The sequence below is a fragment of the Castor canadensis genome, chromosome 11 (genome assembly GCF_047511655.1).
Source record: "Castor canadensis chromosome 11, mCasCan1.hap1v2, whole genome shotgun sequence".
NCBI lineage: Eukaryota > Metazoa > Chordata > Mammalia > Rodentia > Castoridae > Castor > Castor canadensis.
This window is the reverse complement of record NC_133396.1, coordinates 6521240-6547413: the sequence shown is the minus strand read 5'-3', so window position 1 is coordinate 6547413 and position 26174 is coordinate 6521240. Positions and strand designations below refer to the sequence as shown.

The 26174-nt window shown below is 44.2% G+C and overlaps 1 protein-coding gene and 1 non-coding gene across 4 annotated transcripts; both read right to left on the bottom strand.

Moving 5' to 3' along the window:
* Positions 1-3136: 3136 nt before the first annotated feature.
* Jpt1 (Jupiter microtubule associated homolog 1) lies at positions 3137-20533 on the bottom strand. Of its 3 annotated transcripts, none has more exons than XM_020165553.2 (5): positions 20349-20533; positions 11309-11451; positions 10340-10437; positions 8483-8501; positions 3137-3403 (listed from the first exon to the last, which is right to left on the bottom strand). In XM_020165553.2, the coding sequence occupies exons 1-5, from the start codon at positions 20402-20404 to the stop codon at positions 3255-3257; spliced, it is 465 nt and encodes a 154-aa protein (XP_020021142.1). In that variant the 5' UTR covers positions 20405-20533; the 3' UTR covers positions 3137-3254. The 3 variants fall into 3 exon arrangements, with proteins under 3 accessions (XP_020021142.1, XP_073901273.1, XP_073901275.1); XM_074045172.1 differs by lacking the exon at positions 20349-20533 and adding an exon at positions 14392-14492; XM_074045174.1 differs by lacking the exon at positions 20349-20533 and adding an exon at positions 14277-14404.
* LOC141414471 (small nucleolar RNA SNORA54) lies at positions 17683-17808 on the bottom strand. The gene has a single exon (XR_012439498.1). It is a non-coding gene; the product is annotated as a small nucleolar RNA SNORA54 (small nucleolar RNA).
* Positions 20534-26174: the final 5641 nt, after the last annotated feature.

The window sequence follows — 26174 nt, the reverse complement described above, 5'->3', positions numbered from 1 at the left end:
GAGCGGCGGCGAGGGGGCCGCCGGAAGCGCGGACCACGGCGCGGGACGCGAGCCGAGCGCTGGCACCGCCGCTTCCGGGACCGAGGGCGGTGGGCGGAGCCCGGGCCGGCCACTTCGCGTCCCGCGCGACCCGGGGGTGTGGACGCCGGCCTGCGGACCCGCGGCAGGGCTTGAGGCCACCGCTGCGCGTCGTCTGGGCGCCTCGGGGGTTTGAACTCAGGGCCTCGTGCTCGGGAGGCGGGCGCTCTACCGCCTGAGCCTCGCCTTTGCCCGCCGCTTTCTCAGGACCCCCCAGCGTCCCCATCAGCTGCTTCCCCCTGTAGCGCAGAATGTTGAATTTTGGCGACTCTGTTTCACAGAATTTCATGAGGACACTCACATTTGAGTGAGTGGCCATCTTCCTTTTCTCCCCATCTGAGGACCGGACTACTTAGGAACTCGGGAGCAGAAGCATCAGAAGGGGGAGCCCGACTTCTCACCAGTTTTAAGATGCGCAAGACCGAGTCCTGTGTTTCCCTCCGTTACGAAGACACTGCAGCCACACAAACTAGAATAAAGGTCCAACTGCCAATGACCATTGCTGCCGCTCTTTTGGTAACTTTTTTTTTTTTTTTTCAATTGTGCAGGGTTTGATCTGAGGGTCTCCTGCTTGCTAGGCAGGTGCTCTACCACTTGGAGCCAAGCCACAAACCATTTCTGCATTGGTTATTTTTGAGGTGGGATCTCACTTTATACCCAGAAGGCCTGGACTGTAATTCTCCAATTTGTGCTTCCCTGCCTAGCTAGGATGACAGGTGCTCCACACTGCACCCAGCCATTAGTTGAGATGGGGCCTTTCGAACTTTGCCATCTGGCCTTGGACTGTGATCCTCCCTATCTTGGCCTCCCGAGCAGGTAGAGTTACAGGCATGAGCCACAGAGCCAGGCTCTTTTGGGTAACTTTTTTTTTTTGTGGTGCTGAGGTTTGAACTCAGGGCCTACACCTTGAGCTACTCCACCAGCCCTTTCTTATGATGGGCTTTTTTCAAGATACGAGTCTCACAAACTATTTGTCCGGGCTGGCTTTAAACCGTGGTCTTCCTGATCTCTGCCTCCTGACTATCTAGTATTACAGGCAGGAGCCACCGGCGCCAGCTGTCTTTTGGGTAACGTTTATTAGTCATCACCATTGTCATTTTAGGATGTTACTTCACTTTCCAGACCCTATTTTCTAACTCTAGGAATTGAGTACATCTAGCAGACGTATTTCCAGTTTCCTAAAATCTGTGACAATAGCAAAATGACTGAACTGCAGCCTTCTTCAAAACACCTTTAATTTTGACCAGGTGCTTATCCTCATAGACTAAGTTAAAGCCAGTTTATTAAAGTTGTGACATAAACCAGGGACATTTCTTTCCCAGAAGCCCCACCCTTACTAACAGGTTCAGAAAGGTGCAGGTTCCCTCCCTTTAAGGTTCTTTGTAAAAACATTAACTCAAGCCACTCTGACCTGTTTCAGTAATAGTGGAAGGATCCTGTGGCACAGTTGACTCAACATCCTGCAAAATGTTTTATAACCACTATACAGGATGAAAAATCTAAAGTCCAACTATCTAGCAATCCCTGTTCTTTGCAAAAACAAGCCTAATAGTTCCAAGGTCTCACTTAGCAAGGAAGGAAACTGAGGCCCAAATGGCACGCCAGAGGTGTGCTGCTGGTGAGTAGCACAGGTGGGACTTAAGCAGGTCTCAACAATGGCTGACTTGAACGTGTACCTGGCATGCAGACCTGAAGCCGTGTAGAAACCAGAGCGCTTCCTTCTGTCTTCTGTGTCACTTGAGGGGACTCAGAGCCCCCATGCCCTTCTAACTATGTGGACACTTCCTTCCTTTGTGGCCTCTTTGACACCTGTGATAGAGAAGGACCTCACAGGACTGGCAAAGACTTAAAAATTTTCCCCCTCAGTGCTAGGAATTGAAACCAGGGCCTCCCACATGCTAAGCACACCGTTACCAACAATCTATGCTCCCAGCTTCAAGATGTGAACTTTTTAAACTGCCTAGCACTTTGTGCAGGCAGGCAGATGGTAAAACAGGCCTTCATTAGAGTTTTGTTTTGTTTTGTTTTTGGTGGTACTCGGGTTTGAACTCAGGGCCTCACACTCACACTTACTAGGTAGGCGCTCAGTCACCTAAGTCTTTCTGCCAGCCCATTATTGTGTTGGGTATTTTTGCGATAAGGTCTCTCGAACTATTTGTCCAGGCTGGGATTGAACTGCCATCCCCTGATCTTTGCCTCCTGAGGAGCTAGGATTATAATCTTATAGGCATGAGCCACTGGCCATTAGACTTCTAACTTTAAATGACCCATCAAATCATTGGGCAGGATTTAAGTAACAAAGCAGCAGCCCAGGAGAACACTGAAACAGTGTCCGAAAAGAAGACACAAGACACAGTGTTTCAAAATGTGGATATTGTTTACTTTAAGCAACAGTCCGGGATTGAGAAGTACAACATATTTAAGGATGGGACTTTCCTTTCATGGTCAAGCACCAGCATCATGCACACAGCCTCAAGTTACTTACTAAGAACAGTGCCCCGGGGCCCGGCTCCTAGATGGAGTGACCACTTGCTTCACCACTGTCATTCCAGGCAGGTTGGTTGTACATCCGAGGCCTCCCTCTGCATCACACAGTAGGCTTTGCTCATGGGCCAGCCTGTCCTGTTAAGATCTGGCTTAGGTCTTAAGGTTAAAAACAAAAGGCAGTTTCTTTGCTTTGCAGGCAGCAAGGTGGGAGGAGCAGGCCTCTTTATTGTTCCATATGGCACAGGAGGATGCTTTTGGCAAAGGGCACACCAAGAGAAGCTCTGAATAAAGACAACCTGGTGTGGTGGGGGTGCCGGTGCACTGCTGATGGTGCGCCCCATCACGATAAGCCAAGTACAGTTTGTCAAAAACCCCCAGTACAAAAGAGCCCGTAACACGCTGAGAACAGATCATTTGTTCTTTAAAAACACGGTACTAAGTGTCACAAAGCTTTCCCTCCAGTCTACTACTAGGAAACACTCATGCCATGGCCCACAGACCCAAAGGAGTCAGACACAGAAAGAGAAACCTGTTCTTCAAAAGAAAAAGAAAAAAAAAAGACAGCAGTACATAAAGTGCTTCTTTTTAATGAAACAAATCCAAAAGATGTACAGTCAGGCTCAAGTTGTGCAGTTCACAAGCATGGAGAAAACAAACAAACAAAACGACAGAGTTCAGGACAGTCAGAGTTAACCCAAAACCAGGCTGGACTTGCCACCAGGGGGATTTCTCCTGGATGGCACTGGTGCCGGGGCCACTGGGCTGGGCACAGGAGCAGCGGGCACAGGCTTCTCTTCGCTCTGCCCCAGGCTGGCTTGGAAGTCTGTGTCCACATTTTCTAGGAAAGGAAAATGGAAGTGAGCCTACTAACTATTTCCAGTTAAGATTAAAAATCTAAGGTTTTTCTTTTTTGGATTGAGAATGGTTTGAAAGAAACATCCCAGAGAGTATAAAGAAATAAATCACCAACAACCACTACCCAAGATTTTCCACTGCTCATATTTTGCCATGTTTGTTTTGTATATGACCTTTTAAAAATTACACAAATATAAAAATACAAAGTTTTAGTGTCTTTTTTCTTTTAATCCCTGACACTGGGGACTGAACTCAGGTCTTGCTTGCTCCACGTTAGCCATGTACCAGTCCTAAAGAGCTTTTTTTTTTTTTTTGGCAGTACTAGGATTTGAACATGTTTTAGGGCCTCCCACTTGTTGGGCAGGTGCTGTACCACTTGTGCCATGCTCCCAGCCCTTTTTTCTTTAGTTATTTTTCAGGTGGGGCCTTGAGTTTTTGCCTGGAGCTAGTCTCAGACTGCAAAATCCTCCCACCTATACCTCCCATAGAGCTGGGATTACAGGTGTGTACCACTACACCTGGTTTATTGATTGAAATGGGGTCTCACTAACTTAGCTTGGGCTGGCCTTGAACGGATATTCTCCAGATCTTCAATTCCCAAGTAGCTGTGGACTACAGGCATGAACCGCCTCACCCACCAAAACATAAAGACTTTAAGTTAGGGCTGAAGGTGTAGCTCAGGGGTAGCGATCTGGCCTAGCATGCGTTAGGCTCTGTGATTAATCCCCAGCACTGAAAGACCTTTCTAGTTACATCACAGGGAAGTTATAGGTCTGACCCCCATCCCCAGATACCCTAACTACAGAGATGTTTACATCCTTACAGTCCATTTCTGTTTTATGTGTATTGATATGTAACCACAAATTAACATCTAAAACCTTCGTTTTGTTTGCATTAAAAACAATACTGACTTCATCTTTTCCAGTGTTTTCAAACATCCATATTTATACACAAATTTCATTTTGCTTAACTGTTTTATAGTATTTTATCATTATAGCATATGATATGGTATACAGAAGGTACAACTTACAATTCCACTTACAACTTTTTGACTTTAGGCTGGTATGGAGATACACATTCAGCAGGAACTGTGCTTTGAACTGTGATTCTTCCCAGACTACCATTCTGCCACCCACACTGTCTTGATGCTAAGCCAAAGCATCCTCCTTCCCTTGTGATCAGGATGCAAGGTAAAGAGACTACAGAACATGAATTCAGCCTGAAACAACTTATTTTTTCATTTTTGTTTCTCTGACCTGGCCTCATTCTATACAAGATCTGATTGAATTCTTCATTGTCAAGTTTGGATCAAGTGGTTAATGAATATTCTATCTTTTTTTGATGGGGCTGGTGTTTGAACTAAGGGCTTCGAGCTTACACCTCCAGTCTTTAATGAAGGATACAAAATCATCTCTGCTCTACCACTGAAGTTTATTTTCATAAAATTTGCCTCAGATGGAATCAAGCTCATTTCCTACCAGTTTTTATTTATTTGTTTATTTATCTATCTATTTATTTTTGAGACAGGGTCTGGTTCAGTAGCCCAGGCTGGCATGGCTTTTTTTTTTTTTTTTTTTGTCTCCATACTGGGTTTGAACTCAGGGCCTACACCTTGAGCTCCTTCACCAGTCCTTTTTAGTGATGGGTTTTTTCAAGATAGGGTCTCACAAACTATTTGCCCAGGTTGGCTCTGAACCACAATCCTCCTGATCTCTGCCTTCTGTGAGGGGCTAGGATTATAGCATGAGCCACTGGTGCCCAACTGGCATGGAATCCTTATCCTTCTGTCCCAGCACCACACTGGACAATTCCCACCAATCTTATACCTGTCTTATGTCACTAATGGAACTGTTTTGTTTTGTGGTACTGGAACTTGAACTCAGGGCCTACACTTTGAGACACTCTACCAGCTCCCCTTTTTTGTGAAGGGTTTTTTCAAGATTGGGTCTTATAAACTATTTGTCTGGGCTGGCTTTGAAAAGTGATCCTACTCATCTCTATCTCCTGAGTGGCTAAGATTACAGGCATGAGCCACCAGCTCTGGCTGTTTTGTTCTTAACAAGTAGACAACATACTAAAAAAGAAAAAGAAAGTAAAAGCACCCCTGGAGACTAGACAAGCAGCAGCAAACCTTCACTTCAGCATGTTGGGTCAGAAATAACTCTGCTTGAAGAAGAGGGAAGTTTATTGTTTTCAGTCTGTTAAGGAGTAAAGAACTGAAAGCAAAGCATTTAGGTTTTTTTCTTTGTTTGCTTTTGAGACAGAGTCTCAAAATGTGGCCCAGGATGGCCTGAACTCTCAGTCCTTTGCCTTGGCCTCCCAAGTGGCTGGGATCACAGACAAGAACCACCACGCCCAGTCTTAGATACTTTTATAGCAATTTGACAACAATGGGCTGTCTGTTCAAACTAGCCATTTTCTTTCCAACCTAATAATTCTAAAACATGAGACTTCAAAGGAAAATACCTCTTATCAAACATACGTTTATTTATTTATTGTGGTACTAAGGACCAAACCCAGGCCTGCACATTAAAACTTTTTATATATTCCCTATATACTCCTGACTTCTTCTTTGGCACTTCAGTAAGATAACCAAACAAAGACACCTATGTGTACATAGAAAAATGATTCATTGTAGGCACCAAAGAAATCAGAACAGGGAGAAATGTAACAGTCTAATTTGCCTGAAGGTGGGGCCTAAACTTCCTGGACTTTCTCCTGTTTTCTTTGCAGGACTGGGGATTGAACCCAGGACCTTGCACATGCTAGGCAAACACTGGGCTATACTCCCAGCCTCTCGTCTTTCTTAAAGGCTCACTTATAGCCATTCCTGTGTTTAACTGGACAAAAGATCAAGGCAATTTCCGTTATAGCCAAACAAAACCTGTCTTCCTTCAAATGGTCAGAGTTCCCTCCTTTCAACTCAACTTTCAACACAATTGGAATTAACTTTTACTCCACCACCTGCATCTTGAAGAATTATGCCCCAGTCACTTTTATGACAAACAAGCTAAAAGTTGCAGTACTTGGGTACACAAAATGATCAGGTGACAAAACTGATGCCTATTAAAGGTGTGGTGGTACATGTCTATAATCCCAGATATTCAGGAGGCTGAGGCAGAAGGATCACAAGTTCAAGGCCAGCCTAAGCAACTTAGTGATAACATGTCAACAAAAAAAATTAGCCTATGTCTTCATTGGAGGGGCAAGAAAGCTCAAACAAACAGCTAGGCATATAGCTCAGTGGTAAAGTTCTTGCCTAGCATGTAAACAGCCCTGGGTTTGATCCCCAGTGCCACCAAAAACAAAAACAAACAAAAAAAGCCACCAAGGAGTACATGCATAACATACAATTCAAGGTGCTATTTCCCTGAAAAATCTATAATGAATGAACTGAGCTGGGAAAGGGAATTATTAATTATTCAGTGAGACTAATGACATATTGTCTCTGTCTTCATCAAAGCTCTCTCAAGTTTCCAGGCACCTAAAATTTTTAATTATATTCACTGGCCCAAATCAGATTAAGCTGATTGTAGAGCGAGGGGTGTAGCTCACTGGTAGAGTCCTCGCCTGGCATTTCCCATGGGGATGGGGAAGAGAAGCTGACACTGCTAATTGTGGAAGTACTCAGAAGATAAGCAGTGCAACTGAAAAACCTAGAAGATTTTGTTTTTTCACTTCTGGAACAATCTTTACAAATGCCACAAACTGAACACAAACAGTAACTGCTACATCCCCAGTCCAGTGGTAAAGTGACTAGTCCAGGCAATGCTCCAAAAGCCCAGGAGCCTCCCCTCCTATTATGCACCACCAGGAAGCACCATTTGAGAGGGCACAAGAGAAGTCTGGTTCCTACACATTCTGTATCACAAAATGGAATGGGCGGGGGGAGGATAAAGATTAATAAAGGAGCCCTGTGCTGGTGGCTCACGCCTGTAATCCTAGCCACCTGGGAGACTAAGATTGGGAAGGATCATGCCTGCCAAGTAAACAGTTTGCAAAAACAGCCAGAGCAAAATGGAGGTGTGGCTCAAGGGATAGAGCACCTGCTTTGCAAGTGAAGAAGCCCTGAGTTCAAACCCCAGTCTCACTAAAAAATGGTAAATTAAAAAAAAAAAAAGTAAGCTGGGTGCTGGTGGCTCACGCCTGTAATCCTAGCTACTCAGGAGACAGAGACCAGGAGGAGCTCGATTCAAAGCCAGTCCAGGCAAATAGTTCTTGAGACCCTACCTCAAAAACAACCCAAAACAAAACACAGCTGGTGGAATGCCTCAAGTGGTGGAGGCACCTGCCTAGCAAGTGTGAGGCCCTGAGTTCAAATCTCAGTACCACCAAAAAAAAAAAAGTAAGAGAGAGAGTAATAAAGGGGGTGAATATGTAGAGACATCCATGTATGGAAATATTACAATAAAGCTCCTCACATTGTTCAATTAATATGTGCTAATAAAAAAACGTACTGCTCCGAGAGACTAAGAGGAAGCAGCCTCTTTCTTCTGGGCCGCAAGGTCTGTGACTGCAACTTGACTGATTGCTACTGCCTCACACCTGTAAGCTTCAGTTTACACTCAGCAGCACTTGTTAAAAGAAGTGCCAATAAGATACTTCAAAGGTTTAAAATAATTACATAAAGGACTACAGCTCATTTCCACCTATAACTGGTAATGTAGATGGCTAACTGGGGATCTACAGCTGGCCCCAAGATCATTTCAAATTCACCCAGCAGATAACCAGTCTCTTGCTGAATAAGCAACTCAGGACAAATTCAAATGAACTCTGCAAGTTAAGCTTGTGATGCCAGAGCACCTCACTACGAAGCCCTCAGTAAGTGTAGCAAACACCGACATCATGTCGGTATATCTTTAAAGGATTCTCCAGGACATTTCTAGCACATTCACAACAGGCTGTGTTTACTAACTTTCTACTTTCGTTTTCTCTCCACCCAGAGTGTTTTCATGCTCGGGGCCAGTCTATCTCTTTCCCCCAAGATATGACTTGAATCGAAGTTCCAATCTGTTCTAAAACCATTAATAGAACTAGCAATCCCATCTTCAGAAGTACTCACCATGAATGTCACCTTCTCCCTGGAAAAGAAAAAAATTTAAAAATTTACTTCCTGTTTTAATATTGCAACACACAAAGTAGTCATAGTTCAGCGGGAACATGTCTAGTTGAAATCAAGAGTCCTTGGCCGCCATGGTAACTGCAGAAGCAGGACTATCACAAATGGCCAGATGGTTACACAGGACTACAAAGGATCAGTCATGCTCTGATTTCCTGTCTTTGAAGACACATAGTTGAAATGTCTCCCAAAACCTTAAGTAATACTTTCTTTTATATCCAGCCAAAATCTCATTTTAGGTTTTCTTTCTTTCTTTGGTTTGGTTGCAAAACTAGGGATTTCTCTACTGCTTGAATCTGACTCCCAGCCCATTTTATTGTATTTTGTTTTCCAGGTAGGTTCTCACTAACTTTGGGCTGGCTTCAAACTGGAAATCTTCCTGTCTCCCAAGCAGCTGAGATTATAGGAATGCACTCAGCTAGTCTTAGGTTTTGGAACATTATTTTCAAAGCTTTATTTTATTTATTTATTTTTTTGGCAGTACTGGAATGTGAACTCAGGGTTTCTCTTTTGCCAGCCTTATGGTCTATCTCTTGACCCACACCAACATCCTCAAGGCACATTTTTAAAAAATGAATGTCTTAAGGGCAGAATAGTGTCTGCCGGGTATCGAGGGGGTGGGGAGGAGAGGAAAGGGGTGGAGTGGGTGGTAAGGGAGGGAGTGGGGGAAGGGGGGAGAAATGACCCAAGCATTGTATGCACATATGAATAATAAAACAATAAAAATTAAATAAAAAATTGGGAGACACAAAAAAAAAAAATTAATGTCTTGTAACATTGTAATCTGAAATACTACCAGGTCCTAGTATTTCAATATACTGTCAATATCAACTTTGTGAGAACTGTGGAAAAGAGTCAAAAGTTTAGAGCAACCAAGTAAGTGGTATGAATAGGAAAGCTTTGTGGACTTTTCAACTAGCCTTGTGCCAGCTCCCTCACCATTATGCAGTGGTACTGAAGACAGCAGGCACATCCCCACTTTGGGGATCTGGTCCTGAAGGGAGCCTTATTCCCCTTATTCCCAAGGAAGTGTGTTTGTTTGTTCTGACCTGTCTCAGGGTTCCTGGAAGGACTGACATAAAGCCCTTTCCTTTGTTTCACCTAACTCAGGTTCCTCTCAGAGTGGAAAAGGGGCAAAGATCTAGAACAGGAACAAGTGGCAATATTCATTCAACATGGGACACTGCTATACAACAACGCTACAATAAACTGGCCCAGTGTAACACCCCTAAAACATGGGGAAAAGCACCATTTATTCTGATGAGTAAATGCCACTTAGTGTTTTAGAGGATCTTTCACCAGAACAACAAAAGCTGTCTGCTTTTCTCTTTTGTTGTTGTTGTGGTGCTGAGGATCAAACCCGGGGCCTTGAGCACAGCAGGCCACTATACTACTGCTGAAAAAAACAGACTTCAACTCCAGTGCCCCTGGAGTTCAACTCCCAGCAACATTCTCAAACAAGTGAAACAGTCCTGGACTCTTGAACTCAGAAATGCCATTCTCCACTCTGCCTGAGATGCAGAAGTGAGGGTGACCCAGAAATCCCCAGAATCAATTCCAAAGGACCTAATCTTAAGTCTAACGGTAAAGGAGATTTCTGAGCAGATCAGGACCAGGTCAACTCACTTGTCAGACTTTCTTCTCTATCAATCTGCCATCACCCAGATGGCCCAGTCCCTTTCCTAAGGACGGCTATGCAAATGTCCAGTAGCAGAACTGAAACTCTTAGTAAACAAGGAGCAGTTTAATTTCCACACCCTGCAGCCCTCAGCTCGGCTTTTCCCATGGTGCCACACTGACCTTCAGATCTAAGAAGTCTCCAGAGCTTGCTTCAGAGGAGCTCCTGCTCTGCAGTCCAGATGACTCCGAATCTTCTCTGCCACCACTAGACTTGGCACCTAGAAACCAAAATATGCTTTCCTGTGAAAGACAGCAGGATGACCTATATAGCAGAGCAGCTTATAATTTACATCCACCTTACAAAATGAGGAACAGCCTAAGGGAGGAGAGCTAGGGGCTTAAAAATCCAATCTGGTCCATCTTTATTCTGATCCCTCATGTAGATTCTTGACATTTCTCATCTCTTTCTTTCTAATTTTTTTCATTTTTAATGGAATATATTCATTGTACACGGGAAATTTATTATGATAATTCTGAATGTAATTTCTTATTTTATTTACTTTTTTGATGGTACTGGGGATTGAACTAGAGCCTAACACTTGCTAAGCTTGTACTCTATCACTTGAGCTACGTGGCCATCTCAAAAAGGAACTGGTTTCATGTTTTTTTGGTGGGACTGGGGTTTGAACTAAAGGCTTCATGCTTGCAAAGCAGGCGCTCTACTGTTTTCTTTTTTTGTTTTTGAGACAGAGTCAAGACCAGGTTAGCTCACTTGTCTGACTTTATTCTCTATCAATCTGGGCATCAAAATGACCCAGTCTCTTTCCTTTGTCAAAGTCCAGTGGCTTAACTGAAGGGCTTAACTAAGGACCTAGTGGTAAAAGAGATTTCTGATCAGATTAGGACCAGATTAATTCATGTAGTCCAGGCTGATTTTGAACTCCTATTCCTCCTGTCTCCTGAGTGCCGAGATTATAGGCATGTACCACCACACCCAGCTAGAATTTCCCATCTCTTTCTTCTCAAGATAAGCTTGAACTGCTATTCAACTCATTACCATTAAACTAGACATTGCTGGTCAGTACAAAACAAACTGTGATAGATTATTTCTGCTGTGACTGAACAGTGGTCACAACTAAAAAGTAGTACCTGCTGACTTGGCCCAAGAAGGGGGATTTTCTTCAGGTGTTCCAAAGATGTTAGAAGCCATTTTGTTCTTCCTCACAGGCTGTTCTGTTGGTTCATCAAAGCCTAATGAAAAATTGGATCCACCTCCTGGAGGCCGCAAAACCCTAGAAATCATGGCAAAAGGTTAATTTCAGATCCAACCAAAACATTTCTTGGCATAAATATTTTCTACCACTTTTCATTTCCCTCACCCAAAAGAGAGCTGCTAGGAGGAAAAAAGAACTGGCTCATCCTGGTGTGAGTTCAGTGCTGGATGTTAGGAGGCCCACTACTGCTTTAGCACGTTTCTAAGAAGGTCATGCATACACCAGGCAGCTGAAACTGTCTGAGTGTCCTCACAGATAACAGCCTGCCTGGTTCCCTTTCCAGAAAGGATTAGAGAGACCTAAGGGACATTGTCCTACGAGGCTTAGCTGAACATATCTGCAAAGAAGTTTAGAAGCACATCTTGTCATTTATCCATTTGAAAATCATTCCTACTTTATTTTCAGCCAACTAAAATAACGAAAGAATATATATAATATATATAAGAACGACTGGTGGGCTGGCAAAGTGTCTCAAGTGGTAGAGCACCTGCCTAGCAAATGTGAGGCCCTGAGTTCAAACCCTACTACCACCACCAAAAAAAAAAAAAAAAAAAAACAACTAGTCCAAGGAGAGCTCACTGGTGTTAGATGTCTCACTAGCACTGGTGAGCCCTGTTTCTATGCTTATACTCACCACAGAGAAAGAGTTAATATGAGAAATGAAGTGTGCACCATTACACCACGTTTCTATTTCTTAAACTGATTTGAATAAGAAGCCTTTATTTTTAGGAAGGTATTCATTTCTTCTAAGTTTCCAAATAAATACAGTTGTCATTTACAAATTCAGCTTATTATATTAGAAAACAAAGACTGAAAATAGTGTACGTAAGTGTGAACTCCCTTCTGAGAGCCCCTTTAGAGGACATTCAAGTCTTGACACACAGCACTCTCACTACTGCTTCATCCTAAATATTTTTTTATTCATATGTGCATACAATGTTTGGGTCATTTCTCCCTCCTCCCCCTTCATCCTAATTATTGTCTCAGTTCAATCTCCTGTGCCCATAGGTTTTAGAAGTATATTTTTATGTGTATTATGGAATACACCTGTATTCCCAGCACTCAGGAAGCTGAAGCAAGTGGATTGACAGTTAAGAGTCTATTTGAGCTACATAGGGAGACACTTTTTTTCTTTTTTTAAGTGTATATTTATGGTGCCAAAAATAGGGGTGTAATTTTTAATTGGTTCTGCAATAAAGTATAAGGCAGACAACAGAATCTGGTATGCCATGAATCCTTTGAAATTTCAATTTTGCGTTAATTGCCTAATCTGTGCTCAATTTCATAAATTATGTATGCATGTTTCAAAAGAATGTATATATTTACCAGTGTTTCCTACATGTCTACTAGAGTAAGCCTGTTAACTGAATTGGTGAAATCTTTTTTTTTTTAACCAGGGTTTGAACTCGGCCTCATGCTTGCTAGGCAGGTGCTCTACCACTTGAGCCACTCTGCCAGTCTTTTTTTGTATTGGGTCTCTCAAACTATTTGCACAGCCTGGCTTTGAACCATGATCTTCCTGATCTCTGATTCCTCAATAACTAGGATCACAGGCGTGAACCACCAGTGCAGGGCTTATTTTTTAAAATGTTTTATCACTTACTGAGAGACTCAGTTATCAACTTCTACTCCAATGGTGTGTTTGTCAGTTTCTCTTGAGAATTTTGTGACCATAAGGAGTTCTCAGCCAGGTGTAAATCCCAGCACTCAGGAGGCTGAGGCAGGAAGACCTCCAACTTGAGGCCAGTCTGGGCCACAAAATAACTCTCAAAACAGAGTTCTGACAAAGACTGTCCCTAAAGCATGGATAGCTTCAACCTCAGAGCTGGGTGCAGTGAGCCAGGTCTGTAGTCCCAGCTACTGGGGGAAGCCCAGGGAGGAAGAACCACTTGAATACAGGAGCTGGAGACCAACCTGAGTAACATATACCAAGACTCCAAAAAAAAAAAAAGTTCAATCTCCCTAGCTGCAATATGTATTTTCTGTCTGTGGTTCCTGGAACAAAACTCCCTCCCCAAGGCAGGTCACAGAGATTAGAATATCCCTTCCCCACGATGGGACACAGAAACTCTAATGTCCACTATTCTGTCTTAGAGCTGCCCATAAAGCTGTGGCTCACATTATAATCCTAGCTACTTGGGAGGCTCAGAATGGGAGGATCATGGTTGAGGCCAGCCCCTTAACCCCATCTCAATCAATAGCTGGGCACAGTGGTGCACACGTGTCATCAGAATCTACAGAAGGCTGAGATCAGGAGGATCTCAGATCCAGGCCAGCCCAGACAAAAAAGTTTGGAAGTTCCCATCTCAAAGAAAAAAAGCTGGGCATGGTGGCACATGCGTGTCATCCCAGTGATGCAGGAAGCTTAAAACAGGAGGGTCCTGGACCAGGCTAGCCTGGGCAAAACACCACTCTTATCTCCAAAACAGAGCAAGTTTGAAGCCCTGACTTCAAACTCCAGTAATACTAATTTTAAATTTCTCTGGCTAGGGAGCAAGCTCAAGTGCAGAACACTAGCCTAACATGAGGTCCCAAGTTTAAATCCCAGGACCACTAAAAGAAAAAAATTAGCAAAAAGAAATTTCTGACCTACTCTTGGCCCACAGTATGTCATAAGAACCTCTTCATTCCAGAGGGTCCTGCCCTGTACTCTGGAGGGACAGATGCTACAGAGAGGCCAAGGAGAATATGGAAGCACAGAGTCGGGTGTGCTGCCACACACCTGTCACAGAACTCAAGAGGCTGAGGCAGAAGGATCGCAGTTCTAGGCCAGCCTGGGTTACACAGCAATCCTGTCTCAAAACAAACAATCTGAAGCAGACGGGCCTGCTGCGTTTACTCACTCAGTCTCTCAACATGAGATTTCACCATTTGTCCAAACACATCATAGCTTCAATCACACCTCTGCACTATGCAAAGCAATTTTCACAAAAACCCAGAAGGAAAGCTTCTGGGTACCTGAGACCTGGAGGTTCCCGGAGGGGGTGGCACCTGGAGAGGGCATGGAAGCTGAGCACCTCTTCTCCCATAATTCCCTATGCCCCTCCTCATCTGTGCCCTTTGTACTGTCTTTCATAATAAGCCAGTAAGCATCTGAGTCTTGTGAGCTGCTCTAGCAAATTCATCAAACCTAAGAGGGAATTAAGAACCTGATTTATAGCTAGTTGATCAGACACACAGATGCAGGAAAAGCCTGGGACACAAAGTAGGGTGACATCTAAAGTGGGGTGGGGGATAAGTCTTGGGGACTGAGCGTCTCATGCTATCTGCAGGCAGTGTGAGAGCGAATAGGACTGGAGGACACCCAGGCAGTGCCTGCAGCAGGAAGATAGCCCCGCCTTTTAAGTACACCTTTTGAGTGCATGTGTTGTGGCTTAAAAGCAAAGAAAAAATAAAAGACTTGGTTGGTTTTTCCTACTTAGACTAAAAACAAATGTGATTTAAAACAAAAGGATATATGTTTGCTTATTAGAATGTGAAAGATGGGGGAAGGGATGCCAACTCAACATCATAAGTTCATACAAACTTTTTTTTTTTTGGCAGTACTGGGGTTTTAACTCAGGGCCATGCACTTGCCTGGCAGGTGCTCTACTACTTGGAGCCATGCCCCCAGCCCTTTTTCCTTTCATTATTTTTAAAACAGTGTCTTGCTTTTATTTTTGGGCTTGCCTGGGTGGTGATCCTCCCATTTGTGCTTCCCCACCTAGCTGGGATGACAGGCATGCACCACCATGTGCAGCTTTTTATTGGTTGAGAAGGGGGTCTTGCTAACGTTTTGCTGGGCCTACCCTCGAACTGAGATCCTCTCCATCTCAACCTCCTGTGTGGCTCACTAACATTACTTGCAAGTTGCTTAACCTCTCCGCCTGGGTTTTCTACTCTATAAAATAAAGATAACAGTGTGCCTCACAAGACTATGACTATTAGAATATCACACATAATCTAGAACATGCAATCAGGCACACGAGCTATTATTATGGCCATATAAATTTCACCACAGTGTTATTGGGTTTCCTCTCATGGATGGGACTTCAGATGAATTTTAATGTCTCTTTTATACTCACATTTTTCTGTATTGCTATTAATCTAAAAAAGAAATTTTGGGGGGTGATACTAGGGTTTCGACTCAGGGCCTTGCACCTGCTAGACAAGTGCCACACCCCAATCCTTTTTGCTTTAGTTATTTTTCAGATATGGTCTTGAGTTTTTTCGAGGACAGCCCTGGACTGCAATCCTCCTGCCTATCCTTCCTGCAGCTATGCACTGCCACGCCTGTGTTTGTTGAGATGGTGTCTCACTGATTATTTGCCCAGGCTAGCCTTGAACCTCCATCCTTCCCGTCTCCACCTCACAAGTAACTTGGACTTTGACACAGGGTTTTGGTATGTAGTCCAAGCTGGCCTTGAACTCCCAATTTTCCTGCTTAGCCTCCTTAGTGCTAGAATTCATTTAGTGCTCTAAAATTCATTTAGACTTTCTGGATTCCAAAAATCCCTACCAGTAGCCAGTGCCTGCCTAGCAAGCTCAAAGCAAACCTCAGTACCACCAAAAAAAAAAAAAAAAAAAAACCAAAACCCAGAAAACGTAACACACACAGCAGGGCCTGGCAAGCCCTTTTCCAACCATCCATTCCAGATGCCTAGACAGAAATTCTGCCTCTTAGCTCCTTTTGGTATGGGCTGGCACCCTGGCCTCAGCACCCTAACACTGCCCCTCACTGGACTCACAACATCCATTCCTGCACCAGGTATTGACCACTGCCCTCCCCTGCCTCCTTTTGTGCCAGGCCTCAGTTTAGCAGACAGCAAGGCTTGGTTATGTGGAAACTAAAGGGAATGGAATAAACTCTGCCCTCTAGCAATATGGCCTCTTCTCAAACAGCTCTAGATGGTTCCACCCACCTTCCTCAAGTCAGTCCCGCAACTTCATTCACTGATCCATGGCTTATCTCCACCTGGGAGTCTTAACCCACCTGTTTTCTCCTGCTGGGAGCACAAGCCACCTGGTCCTCAGTGTCTGTCCAAACTCTAGCTCATCTCTTCAACCCCTGCCTCCTCCAGAAGATGTGAGCGGTACAGCCAGAACAGCAGGGAGGAGGGGATAAGCGCTCCTGGGGAGTGGCCAGCTTTCTGTAAAGGACCAGCTGGCAGACACTTTCGGCTTTGTAAATCAGGTCTTCCTAAAACATTCACTGTCGTGTTGCACAAAGGCAGCCACAGATAATGTGAAGATGATTGTATGGCTGTCCAAGAAAACTTTATGGACCCTGCAATTTTATTTTCATGTTATTTTCCTAAGTAATGAAATCTTATTTTTCTTAACCATTTATCAATGTAAAAATCATGCATAGTTCAGGGGCCCTACAAAAACAGGGGAGGCTGGGTCTAGTGTGCAGGTAGTGGTTTGAGTTCTGCTCTGGCTGGTCAGGAATGTAGAGGCAGCCAGCCCCGAGAAGCTCTAACTACCTGCCTGAGAAGCTCTAACTACCTGCCCAGCACCGGCTGGTGGAGCTGACACCAAACCCTCAGCTCCTGGCAGGCACACCCCAAGTGCTCCAAGTACTTCAGTGGGGAATGACACAATGCCATTTTTCTCTTTACACTACAAACCTGTGCAGTCAGTGCTTTGATTAAGGTTTTCCTGTTTCCTAGCCTTGCAGTCCCTCTAGCTTCCACCTCTGAATGTAGTATTAATGTCTACCCTTAGAAAAAATGCAATACTCACTTCAAGCTAAATAAAAATTTCATTATCAGCTGGGGGCATGGTGGCCCACAAATGTCATCCCAGCACTCTGTAGGCTGAGGCAGAAGAATTAGGGGTTTGAAGCCAGCCTCAGTGACAGAGTAAGGCACTGCCACACACAAACACTCTAAGTAGGGCACCAGTGGCTCACACCTGTAATCCCAGCTACTCAGGAGGCAGAGATCAGGAAGATCAAGGTTCCAAGCCAGACTAAGCAAATAGTTCACAAACCCTATCTTGAAAAAACCCATCACAAAAATGGGCTGTTGGAGTGGGTCAAGGTGTAGACCCTCAGTTCAAACCCCAGTAACACAGACACACACGCACAAAAATCATTCTACTCCCAAGACTCCACTGCATTCCTTTACAACATGTAAAATGTCTAAAACCACAAAAAGTCTCCAATATTAAGTATCCACTTAGATTACATTCATTATATAAGTGTGTGCAGGCATACATTTTATTTTATGCTTAAATTGTTTAAATTACAACCAAAAGTATCTTACAGAGTGTCTCCAGGACCTGAAACTGAAAGCCACCGTCAGCCAGTCAGTCATGTGTCGCTGGAAATGCTTTAGCACTGGAATGGAACCCACCAGATACAGCCAGACTGACAGGTTACGAACAGTGCTCAGCTCACGGATTCTTAACAGGCTTTCTCTTATGTTAAAGTCTGAAGGGATTCAGTTTTTATCGTTTGTACTTGAAATATTACAATCAAAATCAACTTGTTTCACTGTCACCTCTAGAGATTCCAATGATTTTCTACTAATCATAATTAAATCTCATGATTTTAGTCATATGAATTCTTCAGAATGCTAATGGGATTAAAAATATTTTTGGCCTTTAAAAAAATTAAAAAGGCAAGAATGAAGCACTAGTACCCACACATCTGCTTAAAAATCAAGCCAAAGCTCTGTCCAGTCCAACTTCTACAGGTCTGGGTTCCTTCTGCAACAGCAGGTAATACCTACTCAGATGACGTCAGCGTTGTAGAGACCATTTGAAATGGCGAGATCCCCAAACAAAGGATTTGATCATAAGACAAAGTATTTCAGTTTTATTTTTTACTATTTCTTTCTGAACCATACACATGATAACTACATCAGGATTACCTATTTAAGGCTCAAAAAAACATTATACTACAGATGGAAATTTTTTTTAAATTATTTCTTTCTTTTCTCTTTAAAAATCCCAGAGTTTCCAAATGATCTTTGCAGATCATTCTCCACCACACTAGATTTATAATAAGGCCATAAAGCCAGGAAAATGTTCCTAGAGAAAAGACGTTCAGGAGAATCAGGTGTGTTTATAGAAGGAAAGGTGGACAGTAAATAAAACAACAGTGCTACAGTACCTAGATCACAGCACTGAAGGGAAGGGATGACAAAGACGAATTAAAACATTTATTTTGCAGAAATGAAAATCATTCACGTCTCACATTTCGAACACACATGTGAAAAGACAAGCAGGAGGATTCATTTGACCTGGGCAGTGAAATCCCTACAAAGCCCTCAACTCAACCCCAAAGGATGAAACCCCAGATTGCACATTCTCATTCCAACAACTGAAGTCTGCCCAGCAGAAAGTTGATCTAATCTCACAAAATGCAAAATCAAACCTCCATTTGTCTCAGTATACTCTAAAAAAGTCATCTCATGGGAAGGGTGACAACAGAAGAGGGAGTGACCAGCATTTTCTTGGGTCTGTATTACTTAAGTTCCCAACCCTCCTAGTAAGCTCTAACTCAGTTTTTTCGTCTTTCCCATTCTTTTCTGCATCGCATAACCAAAGGAGTTCGTTGAAAGGGAAGGTGGCTTCCAGTACTTCTTCCTGAGACTCCTCTGCTGAGGCGTGCTTTTTGTTCCCAAGTTCTCTAACCCCATGAGATATTGCTATTTCATGCCTGCTTCTTAGCCCCACAAAATGGCTCCCTTTGTGCCACTTGGCCAGGACCCCAAGACTGGCCACACACTGCAGGTCGTGTTCAATGGCGAATGTCCAGTGAAAGTGGACTCTAAGCTTTCTCCAAGCCTTGAGGGAAGGTCCCAGATACCCATAACCCGTCTTAAAGGACAGTGTGCAATTAGCTGAGACAATGTGGATACCCTCCACAGAACCCAAACCCTTTCACCAAGTTCTGCCAGGGCTCGGAAAAGGGTCCCAAGTCCAAATGCCGTGCCCAGTGCCCCTCCCCAAAATGCAATAGGAAGAGCAGCAAGAAAGGCCCCCTTCCCAGATGCAGATACTAAAGAAGAGACAATGGATGTCAACCCGGCCCCGCCCAAGAACAGGAAACCTCCTCCTGCAAGGGAACCAGGGACAGGGATGAACTCATTTGGCAAACGTCAAGGGCAGAAGTGAAGAAGGCAGGATAGAAATAACGAGGTCCGAAGGTTTGAGCGCAGGAAACCCAAACGGACTGGCCCGTTCCCCCTCGCGCTCGGAGGTGGGCGCGGGGAGGGGGCAGGAGACGGGGTCTCTCCTTTGTTTGGAGAGGGGAGGCACTTCGAAGAGAGGAAGGACGGTTGGGTCCTGGACTGGAGAGAGGCATAGCGATGGCCAGCCTATCCCGACCCCAAATGCACCTGCCGACGGGCCCGAGCAATGTGTGGGGCCACCGCGAGAAAAAGATCCCAGGGACTCGGCAGATCCGATCTCAGGATCTGACCACCGCGCCCATGCTCGCGGTCAGCACATGCTGGGGGACACCACATGCCCGGGGCTAGAAGAAGGAGCGCATGGCCCGGTGGTGGGACAATGGGACCTGACCTGGGCACTCCAGAGGTACGTCTGGACACCTGGGAGACCAGGACCACAATCTTGGGCTGGGCCAGGCTCGCCGCAGAGGACAGAAAGCGAACCCCGCCCCCGCACGTTCAGACTAAAACCTGTAGTGCCGGGAGGGGCGGCCGACCCCAGCCCCGACCCCCCCAGCCCTCACTCGGTGGGAGAAATGAATGGCGAGCAGTGGGATCGGGGCGGGGCCGGCGTGCCCGGCTAGCCCGGCGGCACAAAGCGGCTCGTCGCAAAGCTCCGCCACCCGCCCGGGCGCGAGCGGAGCGAACCCGCAAGTTACAGACAACGACCGACACCCGGCCCGCCCTGCCCGTAGGCAGCCGCTCGCCAGTCCTCAACCCCCGCGCGGCTCGGGCGCGGCCACATCGCCTCACCGGGAGCTATTCCTGCTGTTGGGGTCGACACCCTTGAAGGTGGTGGTGGTGGTCATGGCGCCGAGGAGCGAGGTAGGCTGGCGCGGTTACAGAATGTTGAAAGGGAAGGACCCGAGGGACGCAGAGACCTTCAGACCACAGCCGGCCACTGCTGCAGGAACCACCGCCACCGCCTGCCAGCCAGCCGGCCGCTTTTATTGGGCTCTTAATCCCCGCCCATATGCCATCGGGATTGGATGATTCAAATGGATCTGTTTGATCCTATTGGCTTCCTGCAGTGCCAAACACCGTGCGGGGCCACGACGGGCTGCGGAGGCCGTGGCTTGGACTAAGACCGCCCCCTTCCTGGACAGGCAAAGTCTAGGATGGTCTCCCCTCCCCCACCCAAAAATCTCGACGAGGATTGGACAGGAGGCGAACCTGCCCAGCGCACGGTACGGTTCCTGCTCACCGTCACTTAAAAAGTTGCTTGGACAGAGGGAAATCTCGCTCGGAGGGAATCAGAACAAGGACAGATTTGTCGTTATCATCACTCATTTGCCTTACCTTTATGGTGGGATAATAACGGCATCCTTTTATATCTTTTTTTTTTCCTTTGGATGTCTCGGGGCCATTTCTTTTTACCCGATGGCTCACTCCGGCCGACCAGTTGTCTCTATGTCTGTTTCTTTCTATTTGTGGTTGTGTCTGTTGTTCCTCTGGCTACTCTAAATTTGTTTGTGTCTTTCTCGCTCCCCCCCCAAAAAAAAAATCCCCAAAAAACTGGTGTTTTAACTCCCAGCCTTGACATTGCCAGGCAGGTGCTCTACCACTTAAGCCATGTCCCTGGCGCAAGGCCATCCTTCTTAAGGATTGAAAATTATTGCTAGGAAGTTTACATTTATTTTTACTGAATACCTACTGTGTGTTCCGTTTGGAAACCTAACAAAGCAGTATGAGTCAGCAACAGAAAGCACGCCAAGATGATCTTTTTAAATGACTAGAAATTCTTTACATTTTAATGTTTCTATTCCACTGTAATGGATAGTGCAGGAGTTGCACCAAACTGCAGTTGTTCCGAATTGAGGGCTTGTTCTAAAGCTGGTTAATACCCAGCAAAGGGGGAATGACCTCATTCCCTTCTACCAAGACTATCAAAAGGAGCCCAGGCCTCTGCAGCTGTTTATAACCCTTAAGTCATGACTTCCACCTGTCTGAGTAAATCTATCCCCGCAACAGATGCACCCACACTTGGTGGACTCAGGAATGACTGTTTACAAAATTATAATAGGGAGGTCTTGGGTAAAGACGTGCAGGCAGTTGATGGATAACCCTTTCTCATGTAATGCACATTTCCTCAAAGCAGATACCTTTCTTAGTCTTAAGTAGTTCCATAAAAATTGAACTGCATTCTTTTTTGCATGGCCCCCTTCCAGGCAATTGGAAGTTGTTATCTTCAGCCATTCTGGTTAACTATCCTCCTGGGCTTTCAGTCATAAGTTAGGGAGAAGTTCCTTTCTTCTAGAACCCATGACCGTACATCTATGTGCTTAGCACACCATTTGTTTGGGCTGGATCTTCCCATTCTTAAAGGCCAAGTATAAATTTCCAAAACCTTAAAACAAAACAAGCAAGCATCAGACCAATCTAACCAGTGAGCATGCTCTCTTCAGAAACCATGTAATTAGCTGGGCCAGTTGGCTCAAACCTGTAATCCTAGCTACTTGGGAGACAGAGACTGGGAGATTTTTGGTTGGAAGCCAGCCCAGGAAAAATGTTTGTGAAACCCCATCTCAACTAATGGCTGGGCACAGTGACATGTGCCTGTCATCCCCAAGGGAAGTGTAAATAGGAGGATCACAGTCCAGGCCAGCCTAGGCACATAACAAGGCCATATCTCAAAAACAACCAAAGCAAAAAGGGCTGGTGGGCTGGGCACTGGTGGTTCATGTCTGTAATCCTTGCTACTTGGGAGGCTGAGATCAGAAGTTCAACGCCAGCCAGGACAAATAGTTCATGAGACCCCATCTCCAAAATAACCAGAGCAAAATGGAAATTGGAGGTGTGGCTCAAGTGGTAGAGAGCCTGCTTTGCAAGCTTGAAGTCTGAGTTCAAACACACCAGTCCTACCAAAAAAATATATCCTGGTGGTGTGGCTCAAGTGCTAGAGCTCTTGCCTAGTAACTTCGAGGACTTCAATTTGTCAGCCCCAAGTACCACAAAAAAAAAAAAAAAAAAAAAAATCGAGTACAGTAGTTGCTAGTTTTGGCTCTCATGGTAGAAATCTAGATGGTGGAGTGGCTCAAATGGTAAGAATGCCTGCCTAGCAAGCTTGAGGACCTGAGTTCAAACCCCAATACCCTCCAAAACAAAAATGTAATTAACAATTAGCTCCAATTAGAAATATCTTTACTCAAAAGTAGGAATAATCCAGTTGTTCTTTTCCATCACTTTGTGCCTGCTAAGGTAATAATTAAATTTTAACCATACACACACAAAGTCCTAATTTAGCATCTCTTAGCTTTCAAGCATCTATTTTACCTTGAGTGTTGCCAGCTCTCCCAGTATTTTGGCAGTGTTTTGAATCCCCTGCATTTCCAAGTGCCTCAACTTATTCCAGAATGCCAGAAGAAATGGGCAGTCTACACTGACCTCATTCTTGGCATTTACTCTCCCTAGACTCTACAATCCAGTTGGAATTAGTCTCTTTGTTCTGTCTTTACTATGATCTAGTACACACAGGATAGGCTGCACTGTGTGGGGAACTGCAATATTTGAGTGTTTTTGAATTATGAACTGCAATAATAGCTGCTTTTATATTCAACACTTTTTTTTTTTGATGCTAGAGACCAAACCTGGTCTCTACATGCTAGACCAGAGTTCTACCGATGATCTATATATGCTATATACCTCAAGCCTAAGCCTAACAAATACTTTCATGGTTACTACTCCATTGTTTCATTGTTAAGGGGAAAAGCCGATCATGTGCTTTTGAACTTCACTGTGACTAAAATAACGCACTGTTAACTGACAAGAATTCCTACACACTTTACTTCTCAATCCCACCCTCTCAGGCTGTACCTTAACACATAGTCTCAATCCATCACTTTTTTGGGGAGGGCAGGGGGTGACACTGGGGTTTGAACTCTAGGCTTCCTGCTTGCTAGACGAGTGCTCTACAGCTTGAGCCATGCCTCTAGCCCCTGAGTTCATCACTGTTAAAGCCAAATTTAGTAATCATCTGTCCTTTTCTTACCTATATCCTCACCAAAACAAATCAATGCTATTGGGAGACAGCCAAAGAAGTTTATTTCCACTTAAATAAGTCATTAATGAACTGGGCCTGGTGGTGCAGAGCTATAATTCCAGCACTCTATAGGCTCAGGCAGGAGGATCATAAGTTCAAGACCACTCTGAGGTACATAGAGATCATGCCTCAAAATACCAAAGGCTGGACTGGTGAAGTGGTTCAAGTTGTAAAGCACTTGCCTAGCACGCACGAGACCCTTGAGTTCAAACCCCAGTATAGCAAAAAATTCAGGTGGCTTAAAAAAACAACAGCTGGGATATAGCTCAGTAGTAGAGTACTTGCCCAGTGTAAGATCTTTGGTTGGATACCCAACATCACCAAAAACAAAAAAACCCCAAGAGGTCTCAAATGTAAAAAACAGTTTTGTCATGTCATGCCTGGTATTTAAGGTCAAAGTAAATAGGATGGTACATACACTCTACCAAGGCCTTTTCAGCCCTTTTAACACTTTTTAAATTGGCGGTACTGGGGTTTGAACTCTAAGGCTTCATGCTTGAGCACGGCACCAGACATGAGTCATCAGCTTTTTTACTTCTCAAGTAAAAAAGCAAAAAACAAGCTGAGTGCTGGTGGCTCATGCCTGTAATACCAGCTACTCAGGAGGCAGAGATCAGGAGGATCTCATTTCAAAGCCAGCCCAAGCAAACAGTTTATACAGACACTATCTTGAAAAAAACAATCACAAAAAAAGGGCTGGTGGAGTGGATCAAGGTGTAGGCTCTGAGTTCAAACCTCAATACTACAAAAAAAAAAAAAAAAGAAAAGAAAAGAACAAAAATACAAACACTACCCATATGTACTGCTCACCTACAGGGATTTAGCCTCCTTTGTAAAAATGATTGTTAAAGTTTAGCAGGGCACCATGGGTCACACCTGTAAATCCTAGCTACTCAAGAGGCAGAGATTAGGAGGATCATGGTTTAATTAAAGCCAGCCCAGGCAAATAGTTTGCAAGACCCTATCTCAAAAAACTCATTACAAAAAAAAATGGCTGGTGGAGTGGCTCGAGCCCTAAGAGTTCAAATCCCAGTAACCACAAATAAATAAATAAATAATAAAAGTTTAGAAAGGGAGGCCCAGAAAAATGCAAGAGGACATTCTCTTAATATGCCAAATTATATAATTTGTAGCCAAGTTAGCCACAAAATATACCTTTGAAATATAAATTATAAAGAAAGCAAATATGACAATTTTTAGACATTAAAGGGTTTCACAAAATCCCTAAGGGTGTAATAAATCGTAAAATGATCTCATATAGTCATATGTCACTCTTATAGGGAAGTAACACTCCATATTCCAGACTAAATTCCAACCTGTTTATATGCTGTTCTAATAAAACTTTACCCTGAGAAACTCTTTGCATTAGCTAACCACTATAAAAACCAATCTCAGTGTAGCACATGTGCATTCACTACATATAGTACCAGCCTTCAAGTCATAAACTAGATCAAAGTGTTGAAGCAGCCTGTGGATGTGATCTTTAAGGTTTCAAAGACTCATTAAAATCCTGAGGAATGTTTCTCCTTAGGCTTGCTAAGGCACAATTTCTCTTGAGAGAAAAATTTTATTTATTCACTGTTTAAAATAAATAGGAAGCTGTTGGCTTATCCTCAGTTGGAGGCTCAGAATTGTGCTACAAAACACTACTTCAGTGTTAAGACAACTTTAATGTGGCAGACACTGTGCTAGGCATCCAAAACACAAATTACCGGGGGGTAGGGGGAGAGAAATGACCCAAATATTGTATGCACATATGAATAAAAGAGAAAACACACACACACACAAATTACCTCATTTAATCTTCACCATAAGGTGCTTAATTCTTAGGGTGGTTAGGACGCCTCCCAGTCACTGCTCTATTCCTTACTGCTTAGAAGACGTATTTCTTGATGTAGGGCCCAAGCACAGGTACTTTTTTAATGGCTGCTGGGGATTGTGATGCAAAACTACAATCCATCATGAGTCATACTTAAAGCCATCATCTTAACTCAAAAATAACCTCAGCAACACAGCTGGCCTTCTCTAATTCATGAGTCCCCACATAGACTATGCAAAAACATTCAAACAGGACTCCCTCACCCTGAGATTCCACTGGCTTCATGGTGTTACAAGCCCCCACAGAACTGTACACTTTGGCCTGGGTCTTCCACTTGTTTTTACTTATTCCCATCTTCCCGTTCAATCTCATTTCCTTAGGTAGAATGGAAGGATTTGTTTTGTTTTGCAATACTAGGGTTTGAATTCGGGGCTGTTTGCTAGGCAGGCACTCTACCACTTAAATCAAGTCCCTAGCTTCTTATACTGAGCTTTTCTTACATCAGGCATCATGTCAAATATGTCACACCCAATACCCATTGACTTCTCATAAACCAACTAGCTTTTCTGGTTTGCTTAGGACTAAGAAGTTACCTGGGATCTGGGGCTCTCAGTGCTAAAACAAGGAGTCCTCAACAAGCAAAATAACTTTGTAGTATTTCTGAAGGGTTACTAATGCCTTTTATTTTGGCCTCAAACAGCTTGTATGAATATGGAGAGCA

Coding starts and splice junctions, on each gene's coding strand:
- Jpt1 (XM_074045172.1), bottom strand. CDS start 14,462: ATGGGAGAAGAGGTGCTCAGCTTCCATGCCCTCTCCAGGTGCCACCCC. Junction 11,452..14,391: donor CGGGAACCTCCAGGTCTCAG/GTACCCAGAAGC, acceptor CATGATTTCTAG/GGTTTTGCGGCCTCCAGGAG. Junction 10,438..11,308: donor TTCTTGGGCCAAGTCAGCAG/GTACTACTTTTT, acceptor TTTGGTTTCTAG/GTGCCAAGTCTAGTGGTGGC.